Consider the following 14,095-nt stretch of genomic DNA (forward strand, 5'->3'; position numbering starts at 1 on the left):
AAAAAGGCTTCCAAGGGTTATTCATGGCCAACAGTTTCCACAGGAGAATCCAAAGGGAAACTAGTTTCCGGGGCCGCTGTGTGTGCGGGTGCTTGGGGTGGGCGGAAAGCTGCTGGCACTAGATGGGTCTAAGTGTGCCAACATCTGGCCTGTCCCATTGTGTCGTGTTTTGCAGTTGCTGGATTTGTGCGACTCGGTGAAGGATGATGCCCTGAGGGTGATCTCGACCTTTAACATTCCACACACCTACCTACACGCACCAATCGCCGGAATCCACAACCCTCGGGCCGCGTGGGCTTTCTACCCTGCACCGCTGCAGCCGCTGCCACGGGAAAAGGCGCGCTCCCAGCGGCCCAAGCTGGGAGCCAAGCTCTAACGGGTGTGGCGGGAAGTGTGGTGGCCCGCCTGCAGCTGCCACGACGCTCGCTCTACTGACGCCCGGAGCTGTGGCCGAGGCCGGGGTCTGGCACCCGCTGGGCCGCCGCTCTCGGGGATTTTGGTGGCAAAGCAGAGGTCCCGCCGAGGCTGGCGAGGTGCGCGGCTGGCTGCTAGGAAAGAGATCCAGACGGTCGGTCGCCTGGTGCAGTGGATCCCTGTGCCCTTTCCCTGAAACCCAGCCTGGCCTGACTGCAACCTCTCCCAACTTCAGTGCCCGATCCCCTAGACAATCAGGGTGGGCTCCCTGATGCGAGCGCGCCCCCACAGCCGGGTGCCGCCAAAGGTCTCCTGCTGCTAGCGGTGACTCACATTCCCAGTGATTTAGAAAAACTGTGGTGCCGAGTGAAAGAAAAAAAAAAGCAAACACCCTTAGACAAAAGAAAAAAGCTCCACTCTTTCCGCGAGCGGGAAAAAAGGTTTGGTTCAGCAAGTGATGCTTTTTCAGTGAATCAGACGCTCTGGGGCTCTGCAAGGAAACGCACGGACTGGGAGGAGGAAGTGGGAGCCTAGAGTTTTGCTCTCGGCAAAACAAGAACTTGGCTTGTCCTCCCAGGCCAGCGGTTTCCGTACGGCAAGAAAAGTCGCGGAAAACATTTTTACCATCTGACGCTGTAATCTGTCCTTTAGAAGAAAATAGGTGAAAAGGTTAATAAAGAAATTAAGCGATGTGGAAGTCGTTCCCGCTGCTTGTAGAGGGCGAGGAGGCGGGCCTGGGCAATTTCGGAACTAGGAGAGACCACGTCGGCAAAGCCTGTGGTCCCGGACAAGGGCCATGGATTTCCCATTTCTCAGATCCCGGCTGCCCGACTTCATTCTTGTTTCTTTCAGTCCAAGCCATCCTCCCTTCTCCCTCCCTCCACGTCTCTTGGCAGAGACAGAAAGGGACACCGCTCTGCCCGCGTCCACTGCGAGGGATGTGACCTAAAACCCACGGGCCCTTCTCACACGGCGTTCTCTGCGCTCCGGCCCAGTTCCGGGAGGACCTCCCGACGGCGCGGGAGAAGGCTGTACGGGCTCGCGGCCCCCGACGCGGCCTGGGTCTCAGGGGACGCATGAACCCGCCACCTCTGGCCGGCTTCCTTTTAGTGCCCCAAATAGGAGCGCTTAGCCCGTTGCTTCCCCCGACTCTTGTTTTTCAGTGTTCACAGGGTCGCGAGAGCGAGCGACGCGGGGGCGGCGAGGCTGCAAGGCTGCACAGGAACAGACGACAAGAAATAGGGCTTTCTTCTGCGTGGTTCTTTTCCGGTCCCTGTCTGAGTCGCCCGACCCCGCGGGGAGCGCGGAACATTGTGGCGTGCGACGGGCTTCGGGTTCTCAGCCCGCGCAGCAAGTTGCGTTGCTTTTCCCCGGGTGCGACGCGGGACGGGCGAAGAGCAAAGTTCGTCCGCGGTAGGAACTTCGAGGCCCGGTTAGGACAGATCTCCGGCCTCCGAGTCTACTTAGCCGTGTCCACACTCGTGTCTTTTCCCTCTTGCAGCGAAATAACTGGGCGGGACCCGACGCGCGTCCTCCAGCGACTCCGGGAACCCAAGGCCTCCTTCACCTCGCTCAGAATTCACCCGACAATGCGCTGAGACTTTGGCCTGGGGCTGCGCTGTGTCCCACTGACGTTACGGAAGCGCTTATGAATTTAAAAACTGATCCAGGTGGCCGGACGGCGGGACAACGCCTCCTCAGTTGCTCCTCTACGACAAGGCCCCTTCCTTCTCCTCCGCGGCTGCAGTGGTGGGTAGGGTGGTCCCTTTACAGAGTTTCCTTAATCCATCTAGCCTGATCTCACCTGCGGGATGTTCCATTTCCCGATCCACCTCCCACACTCCCGCTGCAGTTGTCTAGAAGCTGGGGCTGGGTAACTGAGGCGTGCGAGGAGCAGACAGGAGGGCCGGGGTTGGGGGCGCCAGCCACGCGTTGGGAGAGAAGACCCGGGTGCAGACTCAGAGGAATGGAGAGGCGGCATGGAGTTTGGTCTCCTGGGAGGTAGAGTGCGGTGCCGCGGACTCCAGGGAGGAAAGGGATGGGTGGGGAGGCGGGAGGGGAGGAGGGACGGGGTATTTTGTGCTCCCGCACCGTGGCCCGAACTCAGCTGTTCTGCCTTCACTGGCCTCAGCCAGTCGAGGGAGCTCCTACGAGGTTATCTGCGAGCCCAGCAAATCTTGGGAGTCCTAGCTGAATGTAGTGCGCAACGTTCTCTCTCACTTGGAGGCCGCCACTCACCTCTTTTTTTTTTTTCCTAAAAGGATTTTTTTTTCTGAGTGCTTTTTTCATTTCCCTATTTTACCTGCTCTGCACATGCCTCCCGCCCTCACCCGGGAGGCGGCGAAGACGCCCACTGGGACCGCGCCTGGCCGTTTTCTGGGCACGTCCTGCCCCCACGGGCTCTGTCTCTTAGGGAGACTGGGCGCGGAAGAAAAGCTGGAGAGCCCCTGCGGGGTGGCAGGAGGAGGGTGCCTGAGTCCCGCGAGAAGCCCGGGCGAGGAAGATGCGCAGCCTGCTGATCCGCGTCCCGCCCGGCGCCAGGGACCCTCAGAGCGAGGAGAGCTCAAACACCTCGCCCCGCGCCTTCGCGAGGACCAACCCAGTCTCCGCGCCTGCCCCAGAGCGGCTTAGAAACTCAGGGCACAGTGAGGGCGCAGGTCGCCTCCTGAGGCATTACACCGCCGGCCCGGCCAGCGGAGGCTGTGACCGCAGCGCCCCCTCTGCGCCGCGGCCGCCACCGGGTTGGGGGAGGTGAGCGGGAGGCTAGGGTACACTTCGGGTTGGGGGATGGGCGCGCACAGGGCCGCCAGCAGGCAGAGTCACTCCGGTAAACACGCCAGGGACGGCGGCGCGCGCGCGGGAGGCAACCCAGCTGGGCAACCCCCGCCTTTACCTGTCCGAGCCTGCACGCGCCGGCGGCCTAGGCGCCGAGGGGGCGGAGCTTGCCAGCCCGCGCGCCGGGGCGGGACCTAGCGGGGGCGGGGTCCGCAGTGATTGGGCGCAGGAGGGGGGCCGCCAGCCAGAGCTGGGCTGCAGGGCCGCGCAGGTTTCACTTCGCTCCGCGCAGCCGCCGGGTCTGCAGTTTGTTGGAGCTCTGCGTCCAGCGCCGCTGCCGCCGCCGCCGCCGCCGCCGCCACTACCACCACTTGATTCTTGCAGCCACCCTGCGAACCCTGCCACACTGCTATCGCATCATCGGGGTATTCGGTTCGCTGCGTTCCCGCCGCCACCGCCTCGGCGCCCTTCCCTTGGCCCTTGTTCCCCCAAATGTCTGACTCTGACTCTCGGACTGAGAAACGCAAGGTAAATACCTCCAAATCCCGGGGCGCGGGCCTGGCACCGAAGAAAGACTAGCGCTGGAGCCCGAACGGTACCACCTACTGCCCGCTTCCCGTACACGTGCGAGCGGAGACGCTTGTATCGGTCCCGCTTGTCGCCGGCGGGAGGTGGGGATCCGTGTGGATCGGGTTCCCTCTCGGGCAGGTTCTCTTTAAAGAAAAGTCGTTCGCGCGGAACCTGCGGGCTCTTGGCCGAAGTGCGGCTTGGGAGGGCATGCTGCGCGCGGGCCTGGTGAAGGGTCGCAGGTCCGGGCAGGAGGAGAGGCAGCGCGTGCTTTTCGGCGCCGGCCCGGGAGCTGGGGACCTGCTCGTAGTATCGGGCTGTGCGCCCAGCCGGAAAGTCTCGCCGCCAGCTCCGGCGCCCCCAGAGTAGCGGCCGCGCAGTGCGAGCATGTTTCGCGTCTTGGTTTTTTGGGGCGCGCTGGCCTGTTGCGGAGGATTTGCGGAACTGCGGTGGTGATATAACTGACGAGACAGGGCTTTTCCTTTTACTCATTCAGGCCAAGGTTTCGGGGCCACTGCTGCGTTCACTTTCTCAAGCGTACCTGGGGCCCTGCTTGCTCTGCAGGAGTCCTGCGGACTGTGCCATCCGCACGATCCCCTAGTAGCGAGAGATCTAGGTCCTCCCCTGACCACCTGGACCGCGCAGGGAACTAGCCGCGGCCAGCAGAACCTGCTCGGTTCCTGGGGCCGGGCTATCTTAGCGGCTCACGCGTGCCCGAGCACACCCGACCCGGTTCGCGGTGCAGGCTGGCGGCGCCCTGCCCTCGGGGACCTGTTGCCCCAGGGTTGGCGCTGCTGGTGGAGGGCCCGACGGACGCCAGGGCGGAGGGTGTGAATTTACTCGATGGTCGCGGACGTGCGCGTCCGTGGCCAGGGGTGGCTCTTCGGCTTTGACTCGTGCCTGCGGCGCGCCAGGAGAAAGAGAGAGGAAGTTGTTGGAGGAGAATAATTGCCACAGCCAGGGCGGTGACGGCGTTGGGGTCTGCCCCCGACGGGCCAAAACAAGGACAAGTGGCGAGGACTGGGTCTGGGGATGGCCCTGCGGGTCCGGGCGCGGCGCAAGTCCTGCTTTGTCTCCAGGTGACTGGCTGTCCAGGGCGGCGGGAGCTGCTAAGGCTTGTGTCCGAAAGAAGCACAGGGATGGGCAGGGTAGCCGGGCCAGCCGGCCCTCACATCCTCCGACGAAGCGGCAGCCGCCACGGCCACGGCCGGAGCAGCGCTCGGAGGCGAGTTTGTCAACAATCGCCTCGCCTTTGGCGGCCTGACCCGTAGGCGCCGCCCCCACCGCGGCTGCCGATTGGCTGCGGCGCGGAGCGACCGCGCGCGGACCAATTGGGAACGCGGGCAGCCGGCGCCAGCGGCGCGGGGAGGTCGGCGGTGCCGGCGGCGGCGGCGGGCGCAGAGCGCAAGGGGAGGAGCGGGAGGAGGCGGAGGATGTTCCCGGCGGCTGCGGCCGGGGCAGCGCGGGCCAGAGGCGCGGCGTGCGGAGCCCTCGGCTGCCCGGCGGAGCGCGGCGGCGGGCTGGCGGGAAGGCGCGGGCTCTGCGCTGCGCCGGGGACTCTGAACCCGAGTCCCGGGCTTTGTCTCCTGCGCTGCTTTTGTGGTGACGGTCAGGGGGCGCCCAGTCGGCGAAGGGCGCGGGCTGGACGCCGCGGGGCTCGGTCCCGGGCCCGGACGCTGCGCTCTGAAGGGAAGGCGCGGACGTGAGTTTCGGTGTGATTGCCTTCTGAGGGGAGGGTCTGTGGGATGAAGGGGGCGCGCACCGGTGTCGCCTAGCCTGCGGACCTAGTTGTAGACTTTGCAGGGGTTCGCTTCGTCGCCATCTCCCCCGCCCCCATTTAGAGGTGTGCACCTATCGGTGCGTCTGCACCTCAGAGAAGTTCTGTCTGGTTCGGTGTGGCGTGCGGTACGGGAGCGGGAGGGAGGAACCGGGGAGGGAGGGACCACGGGCGGAGAGAGCGCCGGAGCCGAGCCGGGCCGAGCCGCGCTGGAGTTACAAACTCTATTGTGACGCACTTACTACGACTGACGGCCGCTGCCAAACCTTCCCCAGACTTGCTGCCCTCAGCATTTTCAGCAAACAATGGGGCCGGAGTAGGGAACGCGGCCAGCCGCCTGCAATCGCTACATCTGCGCCCGCTCCTATGCTCCAGCGTCCTAGCTAACCCCGGGAAGTCAGAGCCGCTGTGAGTTTCTGACTTACTCAAGTCTGTCCTGGGCAAAGAGCACACGTGAATAGACTTCAGATTAACTGCTTCTCTGGAAACGCATGTGTGTGTGCACCAGTTCCGCAAGCTGTTGACATTGTTATTGTATTTTGTTTGGGGTACGAAGTTTAATCCCACCTTCTACCAAAAAAAATTATACCTTTATTATTTTAGGTGCAATTTTTTTATTTGGGAGATTGTCAGAAAAGTATAGAACATGAAGTATTTGGGATTAACCCTAAGAATTTTTAATCGCTAGGTGAGAGCTAATTTGTTTATTCATCGATTTTTTTTTTTTTTTTTTTTTTTTTGCTTAAAATAATCTTAGTTTTTATTTTACTTGCAGAAAAAAAGACCAAATGGCAAAGCAACCTTCTGATGTAAGTTCTGAGTGTGACCGAGAAGGTAGACAATTGCAGCCTGCGGAGAGGCCTCCCCAGCTCAGACCTGGGGCCCCTATCTCCCTACAGACAGAGCCACAAGGTAATCCTGAAGGCAATCACGGAGGTGAAGGGGACAGCTGCCCCCACGGCAGCCCTCAGGGCCCGCTGGCCCCACCGGCCAGCCCTGGCCCTTTTGCTACCAGATCCCCGCTTTTCATCTTTATGAGAAGATCCTCCCTGCTGTCTCGATCCTCCAGTGGGTATTTCTCTTTTGACACAGACAGGAGCCCAGCACCCATGAGTTGTGACAAATCAACACAAACCCCAAGTCCTCCTTGCCAGGCCTTCAACCACTATCTCAGTGCAATGGGTAAGCAATGCCTGGGTAAGAGGCAGTTGATGTGTGAATGGTTGAATCTGCTTGAAGGCTGTGTGTGGCATTTAAAATCCCCTTTTAAAACCCCGTAACTGATTTATTCCATCTTTTGATGGGAATGGAGGATGTGTCAAACTATCAAACCAACTTTTTTTTTTTTTTGAGACGAGTCTTGCTCTGTCGCCCAGGCTGGAGTGCAGTGGTGCAATCTCAGCTCACTGCAAGCTCCACCTCCCGGGTTCACACTATTCTCCTGCCTCAGCCTCCCGAGTAGCTGGGACTACAGGTGCATGCCACCATGCCCAGCTAATTTTTTGTATTTTTGGTAGAGATGGGGTTTCACCGTGTTGGCCAGGATGGTCTCAATCTCCTGACCTTGCAATCTGCCTGTCTCAGCCTCCCAAAGTGCTGGGATTACAGACGTGAGCCACCGCGCATGGCCCAAACCAACATTTTTACAAAGTTATTAACTTTTGTGGCAGTGATGAGTTGAGGTCCAAACCATTAGCTTTCTGGTCTGTCTTCATTAAGCTAAAGTGTGTTTTAACCACCAGGCTTTACATAGTAATGACATTTTGCTTGAAAGGGAACTGATCATTTACAGAAAATAGCTTAATCAAAAGTGTAAAGAAAGATGACAATCATTTTTGAAAATGACACTTTTAAAAAAATGAACTAGTTCATGAAAGCAGTACCAACATAGAACCATGAAAATGGTTTGTTTTCTGCCTAAATTCCTCTTTGCGCTTATTGCTCAGAGGGTTTGGACATAGTACTAATCAGATTAGGTTGTAGGTTTTTATTTCAGGGATTAAAGGCAGTAGTAGGGTTTGAACCAAGAGTGGCTAACATAAATACCACAGAGGCCCACGGCAAAATCGTGGAAGGAACTGACCTGGTGGAGACTGGTAAATTGGAGAGTATTTGCCCCTTCCATGTTTGGGCCACGCCTAATTGTGGCTGTAAGGGCATGTGGTCTCAGGGTGGGTTTTCCTATATTGCAAGATAACCCAGGAATGCAAAATGCATGCCAGATACCCTGTTTCAACATTGACAGCTGATTTTGAAAACATTGTACAAGCTGAAAAGAAACATCTGCAGACTTGATTTGGCCCTTGAACCTCCAGCATGTGACTTTGGGTACATACTTTGGGTAACCCTGGTGAGGGGCTGAGTCTGTTGATCGACTTGCTGTTCCCCACCAATGGAAAAGGTTCGTGTCTTGATCAGTAGTAGTCAATCACATTGACCATTTGTCCAGATTAGCTTGCCATACATGAACAAGATAGAAGTAAGTTGGTAGAGTTATCAATTAGGAAATCCAGTACAGAGTCTATTACAATTTAGATTGTACTTCATGATGAAGGCTAACTCAACAAACCCATCAAAACAGACACTGGAACAAAATGACATTTCTAAATACCATCCAGCTCTGTCTTCATAGGCTTCAGTGAGGTAATTCCGGCAGGGCTTTGCCCATGTTATAGAATTGGAAAGAAGCTCAGAGTGGTGGGCAGAAATGACAAACATCTTAGCAGCTACACATGTTGGCTGCTCGTCTCTTGCCAAATGCCAGGAGGTGATTTTTTAGGGCCCCTCCTTAGGGAAAGGAGCTGGAAGTTTTATTATTGCTGTTACTACTGCTCGTGAACTCATTTCAGCCTTAGAAGTTCTTGGTGCTTGTAGTTTTTGTTCTACTCATGAAAATGCTCCCCCATATATATGATCATTCTCGCTTACTCTAACATCCTTGCTTACTAAATGAGTTAACAGGGCTTTATGGTGTGTGTCCTGAAACACATGTGCATTAAAGACCCTCTGGAAGCTATTAGCTTTTCACACTTTCACAACAAAAGCTTCACACTTGTGGTTATTAAGCTGTTTTCTCTAACCAGGTCCCTTTCAAGCAAAATGCATACATTGGTCTCTGTAGGTGGTGGGTTAATGCATGGAAATAGTTTCTCCTTCCCTGGAACTGGGAATAGTGGGTGAGATGGTGTATTTTTTAATGTAAAGACAGGCACGAATGCCTTTTTTTTGGTGATAAATACTATTTTACAAGCTAGTTATAAGTTAAGCACTGTTACTTGAGATGAAAGATACAGGGCTTCAAAGATCATAATCTAAATAATTATGCACAGCTGATGGTTATACCTGTGAAGTAAAGTAGTGGATCCTGAGGTATAAGTTTATAGTATTAGCTACATTTCAGTAGATGGTGTGATGAAGAGTTTAATGCATAGGATTAAATGAGAAATTACAAGGAGTTTGTTTAAAGTTAATGTACCGAGCTAAGTTTTCAGTGTTAAGTTTTTGGGAGATTTGTTTTGGGAGAGGATGAGTTGGGGTTGGGGGAGGAAAGGACTTAGCCAGATGTGAGTTTCTTAAATTGAAGCATAAAATTTACAATTTTTGTAGTCCATAATTTTCCCTGGACATTCTACAGTCTTAGTTCATGCCTGAAGACCACTGAAATAATGCTGAGTTGATAAGTGGTTCTCTTTACTTTGTTTAGTATTCTTTACTCAACCCTATCCTTGAAGTTCTTCAATGAAGCTTTTGATAATTTATTGCAAAATACATTTTCCACAAAGAAGTTATTATGATTGGTTTGAACTAGTGGAACACAAATGTGAGGTTATAAAGAGGTTCGCCTTAGCCAGGGGCTCCTTTAGCCACAAAGCAGTTTTTTGCCCAGCAACTTGGGGTAGAGGTCAAGTGTGTCTTGAAGTTTTGTTTTTACATCTTTGTTCTAATGAGAAAGTCAAGTCTTATGAGGAATGTATAGTAGTTAAGTGTATTAACACTGTTTTCATATTTTCCTTTATGTCTCTGATTTTTCTGAAGGCAGGTTCAAGGAATATATTTATCTGTGGGGCAACAGATACAGTTTTTTCACTTTTCCTCAGTTTTAGTCTCCTTACACTCTGGGAGGATTAACTTGACAAATGATACCTTAGTGAATAACTGATTATTTTTATCAAAATCACTCACATGTGTTGGTTTACTGAGTGCCTTTTTGGATGAGTGTTTTATGCCATATGTGTTTTTAATGCAAATTAAAGTGTAGTCAGTACACTAAAGTGTAGTCAGTACAATTGGAAATAAGAGTTGAGAAAAGTCAGGATTGGAGGAATGCTCCCTAGTGTCAGGTTAGTAAATATCTTAAAATTTTATACTTGTTCCCTGGCGCATTGGAATTCACATATGGGAGTTAATGGCTTTCTTCTTTTTTTTTTCCTCAGCGTCTTGTGGGTACTTCTCTTATAGCTGGTACTTGTCTGACCCCTCCTTTAGTTTGTGAGCTCCGTGGGCGGGGAATAATGGCCTGCAGATGCTAGCGAGTGCCTGACAAAGAGGAGAAGCCCAGGAGATGTTACGAGTCAATCCTGCTCTGCCTGTTAGCCTTTCGGACAAATAAAGTTTAAGAAGGCAGGTAGCAAGAAAAAGATCCTGACCTCTGCTCCGCCAAAATGTTTTTAATTACCTGGATCTAGCTGTAAGGTTTGCCACGTAGTGGTGACAGCTGACGTCTAGCTCAACACTGCTCAGCAGGGAAGCCACACATGCACTAAGCACTTGACATAGGACTAGTCTGAACTGAGTTGTGCTCTCAGTATTGATACATACTGGATTTTGACATAAAAAAATGCAAAATAGTTTAATTGTTTTCATATGGGTTACATGTTGAAATGGTGTTTTAAATATATAGGTTAGATAGAATACAAACTTGTATTGCAGTTAAAAAAACACAAAGCGTAAAATTTACCATCTGAACCATTTATTTCTGAGTGTACTGTTCAGTAGTGTTAAGTGCACTCATTTTGTTGTGCGGCCAATCTCCAGAACTTCTTCACCTTGCAAAACAGAAACTCTGTACTCATCAAACAACTCCCCATTTCCCCCTCCCCCCAGCTTCTGACAACCATCATTCTATTTTCTGTCTATTAATTTGACAACTTCAGATACCTTATATAAGTTAAATTTATATAGTATTTAATCTTCCATGACAGGCTTATTTCACTTAGCATAATGTCGTCAGGGTTCATTTATCTTGCAGCATGTCAAAATTTCCTTCCTTTTTAAGGCTGAAGGTTGTTCCAGTGTGTGTATATTACATATTTCATTTATCCATTCATCCATCAGGAGACTCTTGGGTTGCTTCCACTTTCTGGCTAATATGAGTAGTGCTACTATGAACATGGGTATGCAAATATCTTTTGAGGGATTCTGCTTTGAATTTTTTTGGATGTATACTTGGAAGTGGAATTGCCGGATCATATGGTAATTCTATTTTTAATTTTTCTGGGGAACCATCGTGCTGTTTTCCATAGAGGCTGTGCCATTTTACATTCCCACCAACAGGGCACAAGGGTTCCAGTTTCTCCACATACTTACCAACACTTTTTTTTTAACAGTAGTCATCCTAGAGGATGTAGGTGATATTTCACTGTGGTTTGGATTTATATTTACTGGCTTAGATTTGTATGGCCACCACCATAGTCAAGATACAGAACAATTCAACCACAAGGATTTCTCATGATACCTTTTTATAGCCACAGCCACCTCTCTCCCTCTTCCTTGAGCATTTTGTCATATGCTCATTGGTGATTAAATAAAATGTATTTTAATATTGACTTTCTCTGTTTCTTTCTACCTTTTTAAACATGGCTACTAGAAAAATGCAAAATTAGATTTGTGGCTGGTGTTCTGTTTCATCTAAACAGGCTGGCCTCACAGAGAGAGGAGCTGGAGTGTGCAGTGCTGCTCTAGCAAGCAAGACTTGACTCTTCCCACTCAGGGCACATCACTTCCATGAAGCTTACTCCTTGGGTTGTTTGGTTGACTTAGGAGAATGAAAGTGATTAGCAGAATCTTGTAAGCATTTTAAACATTAAATGAACATTGTAAACAGCGGCATTCTTCAGGCAAATACAGAGTTTTGTTTTACCTCTTTAAATTCCATGGTATATTTGGACTTCAAAAAGTAGATGGTAGAGCACGTGCTTCCTCAGCACCTCCAGGCTGCCTGGAGCCTCCCAATAGAGGTGTCTCCGAGGGAGTCCCAGCTCTGTCTCTGAAACCCCATAGTTACTTGTCTGACACCAAGAGAAATAAGGAAACTTTTTAGGTCCTAGGTGGGGAGAGAAAGTGCTAGAAGAGAAAGATACTTATCTTTACTAGTTCCAAACACATTTATTAATTGTTAGTTACCCAATTTTAAATTTACATCTTAAAAAAATTTTTTTTCAGATAATTATAGATTCACATGCATTTATAGGAAATAATACAAAGAAATCGTATATGCCGTTCACCCAGTTTCCTACAATGGTAACATCTTGCCTAATTATAGTATACTGTCACAACCAGCAATTACGTTAACAGAATCCATCTACTGTATTGAGATTTCATCAGTTTCACATGCAGTCCATTTCATGTGTCTGTGAGTGTTTATTTCTCTTCAGTTTTATCAAATGTGTAGATTTGTATGGCCACCACCACAGTCAAGATGCAGAACAACTCCACCACAAGGATTTTTCATGATACCTTTTTGTAGCCACAGCCACCTTTCTCTCTCTTCCTTACCCCTGATAACCACTCATCTGATCTACATATCTGTACTTTTGACATTTCAAAGATGCTGTGTAAGTATAATCATACTGTATGTAACCTTTTGAGATTGGCTTTTTTCACTTAGCATAATTCCCTTGAAATTAATCAGAGATGTTGTGTAACAATAGTGCCTTGTTTTTTATTGCTGAGTAGTATTCCATAGATGATGCACCACAGTTTGCTTAGCTATTCACCTGTTGAAGGACACCGTGTTTGCATGTTCTGGCAAGGCCCTGGCACAGCGGGAACTCAGGAATAAAAGAAGTATTTATTGCACTTTTACTTCTCATTTTTTTTTTTTTTTTTTTTTTTTTTTTTTTTTTGAGACAGCCTCACTCTGTCACCCAGGCTGGAGTGCACTGGTGCGATCTTGGCTCACTGCAACCTCCAACTCTCAAGTTCAAGCGGTTCTCCTGCCTCAGCCTCCCAAGTAGCTGGGATTACAGGCATGTACCACCACACCCAGCTAATTTTTGTATTTTTATTAGAGATGGGTTTCACCATGTTGGCCAGGCTGGTCTTGCACTCCTGACCTCAGGTGATCTGCCCCGCCTTGGCCTCCCAAAGTGTTGGGATTACAGGCGTGAGCCACTGCGCCTGGCCCTACTTTTAGCATCTATGTGTTCACTTGTAGTGTATAGAAATAAAATTGATTTTTGTATGTTGGTCTTCTGTTGTGCAGTTTGCTGAACTCCTTAATTCTAAGAGTTTTTCATAGATTTCCTGAGAGATCTATATAGTTATGTGATCTGCAAATAGGCACAGTTTTGTGTCTTCTTTCTGACCTGTGTGCATTTCTTTTTCTTGCCCAGTTGCACCAGCTAGAATTTCTAGTGTTTATGTTGACTAGGAGTGGTGAGAGCAAGCATCCATACCTTGTCCCCAATCTTAGGGGGAAAGCTTTCTGTTTTTAATCATTAAATATGATGCTAAATGTAGGTTTTATACGGGTGGTCTTCAAAAGAATGAGGAAGTTTTAACCTGTATTCCCAGAATGCTGAGAGTTTTTGTCGTAAATGGATAGATGTTAGATTTTATAAAATGTTTCTGTATCAGTTGATATGATCCCATGATGTTAATTTATGTTAACCTGTTGATATAGTACGTTCCATTGATTTGCAATGTTAAGTCTTTCTTGGATGTCTGAGGCAAATCCTGCATGGGTAGGGTCTGTAATTCTTTTCGTGCACTGCTGGATTGAATTTGTCAATATTTTGTTGAGAGTATTTTCGCCTAAGTTCTTGAGAGGGGTCTGTCGTTTTCTTTTAAGGCTGTCTGGTTTTTATATCAGAACCTTAATTAGGAAGAGTTCCCTCTTTTATTTTCAGGAAGAGATTGTGTAAAATTGGTATTGATTCTTCTCTCAATGTAGAATTCTGTAGTGAAACCATCTAGGCCAGGAGATTTTTTTTTTTGGTGGGGGGTGGGGTGGGGTGGGGGGATGGGGGGTGGGCGGGCATTTAGATTATAGATTTTTTTTTCTTCGTTTTTGTAGAATTGTTCAGGCTGTCTATTTCTTCCCAGTTGAGTTTTGATAGTTTGTAGCTTTTGAGGAATTGGTCCCTTTCTTCTAAGTTGTTGAATTTATGAATGTGAAAAGTATTTGTAGTATTCCCATATTTTTAATGGATGCAGGATCTGTTGTGATAACCCCTGCTTCATTTCTGATATTGGTAATTTGTGTCTTTTTTATCTCTGTCAGTTTTCTAAAAGTTTATCAGTTTTGATTTTTTTACATCAGCTTTTTGTTCCACTGATTTT

The 14,095-nt window shown here is 50.1% G+C and overlaps 2 protein-coding genes across 19 annotated transcripts in view; both read left to right on the forward strand.

Moving 5' to 3' along the window:
• ACOXL (acyl-CoA oxidase like) overlaps positions 1-1,921 on the forward strand; it is a 373,858-nt gene extending 371,937 nt beyond the window's left edge. Inside the window, 1 exon segment of the mRNA XM_055240922.2 lies at positions 176-1,921. Coding sequence (XP_055096897.1) covers positions 176-376 — 201 coding nt within the window. The 3' untranslated portion in view covers positions 377-1,921.
• Positions 1,922-3,441: 1,520 nt separating this feature from the next.
• The window catches only part of BCL2L11 (BCL2 like 11), a 47,125-nt gene continuing 36,471 nt past the window's right edge, over positions 3,442-14,095 (forward strand). For 5 of the 18 annotated variants that reach the window (XM_063616622.1, XM_063616623.1, XM_063616625.1 and 2 more), the window contains exons 1-2: positions 5,018-5,458; positions 6,309-6,715. In XM_063616622.1, coding sequence (XP_063472692.1) covers positions 5,190-5,458; positions 6,309-6,715 — 676 coding nt within the window. In that variant the 5' untranslated portion in view covers positions 5,018-5,189. Of the gene's footprint in view, positions 3,718-5,017; positions 5,459-6,308; positions 6,716-11,139; positions 11,654-14,095 lie in introns of those variants that run through there. The other 13 variants (XM_055240923.2, XM_055240926.2, XR_010115400.1 and 10 more) reach the window with 11 other exon arrangements.

Source organism: Symphalangus syndactylus, chromosome 14 (assembly GCF_028878055.3).
Source record: "Symphalangus syndactylus isolate Jambi chromosome 14, NHGRI_mSymSyn1-v2.1_pri, whole genome shotgun sequence".
NCBI classification, from domain to species: domain Eukaryota; kingdom Metazoa; phylum Chordata; class Mammalia; order Primates; family Hylobatidae; genus Symphalangus; species Symphalangus syndactylus.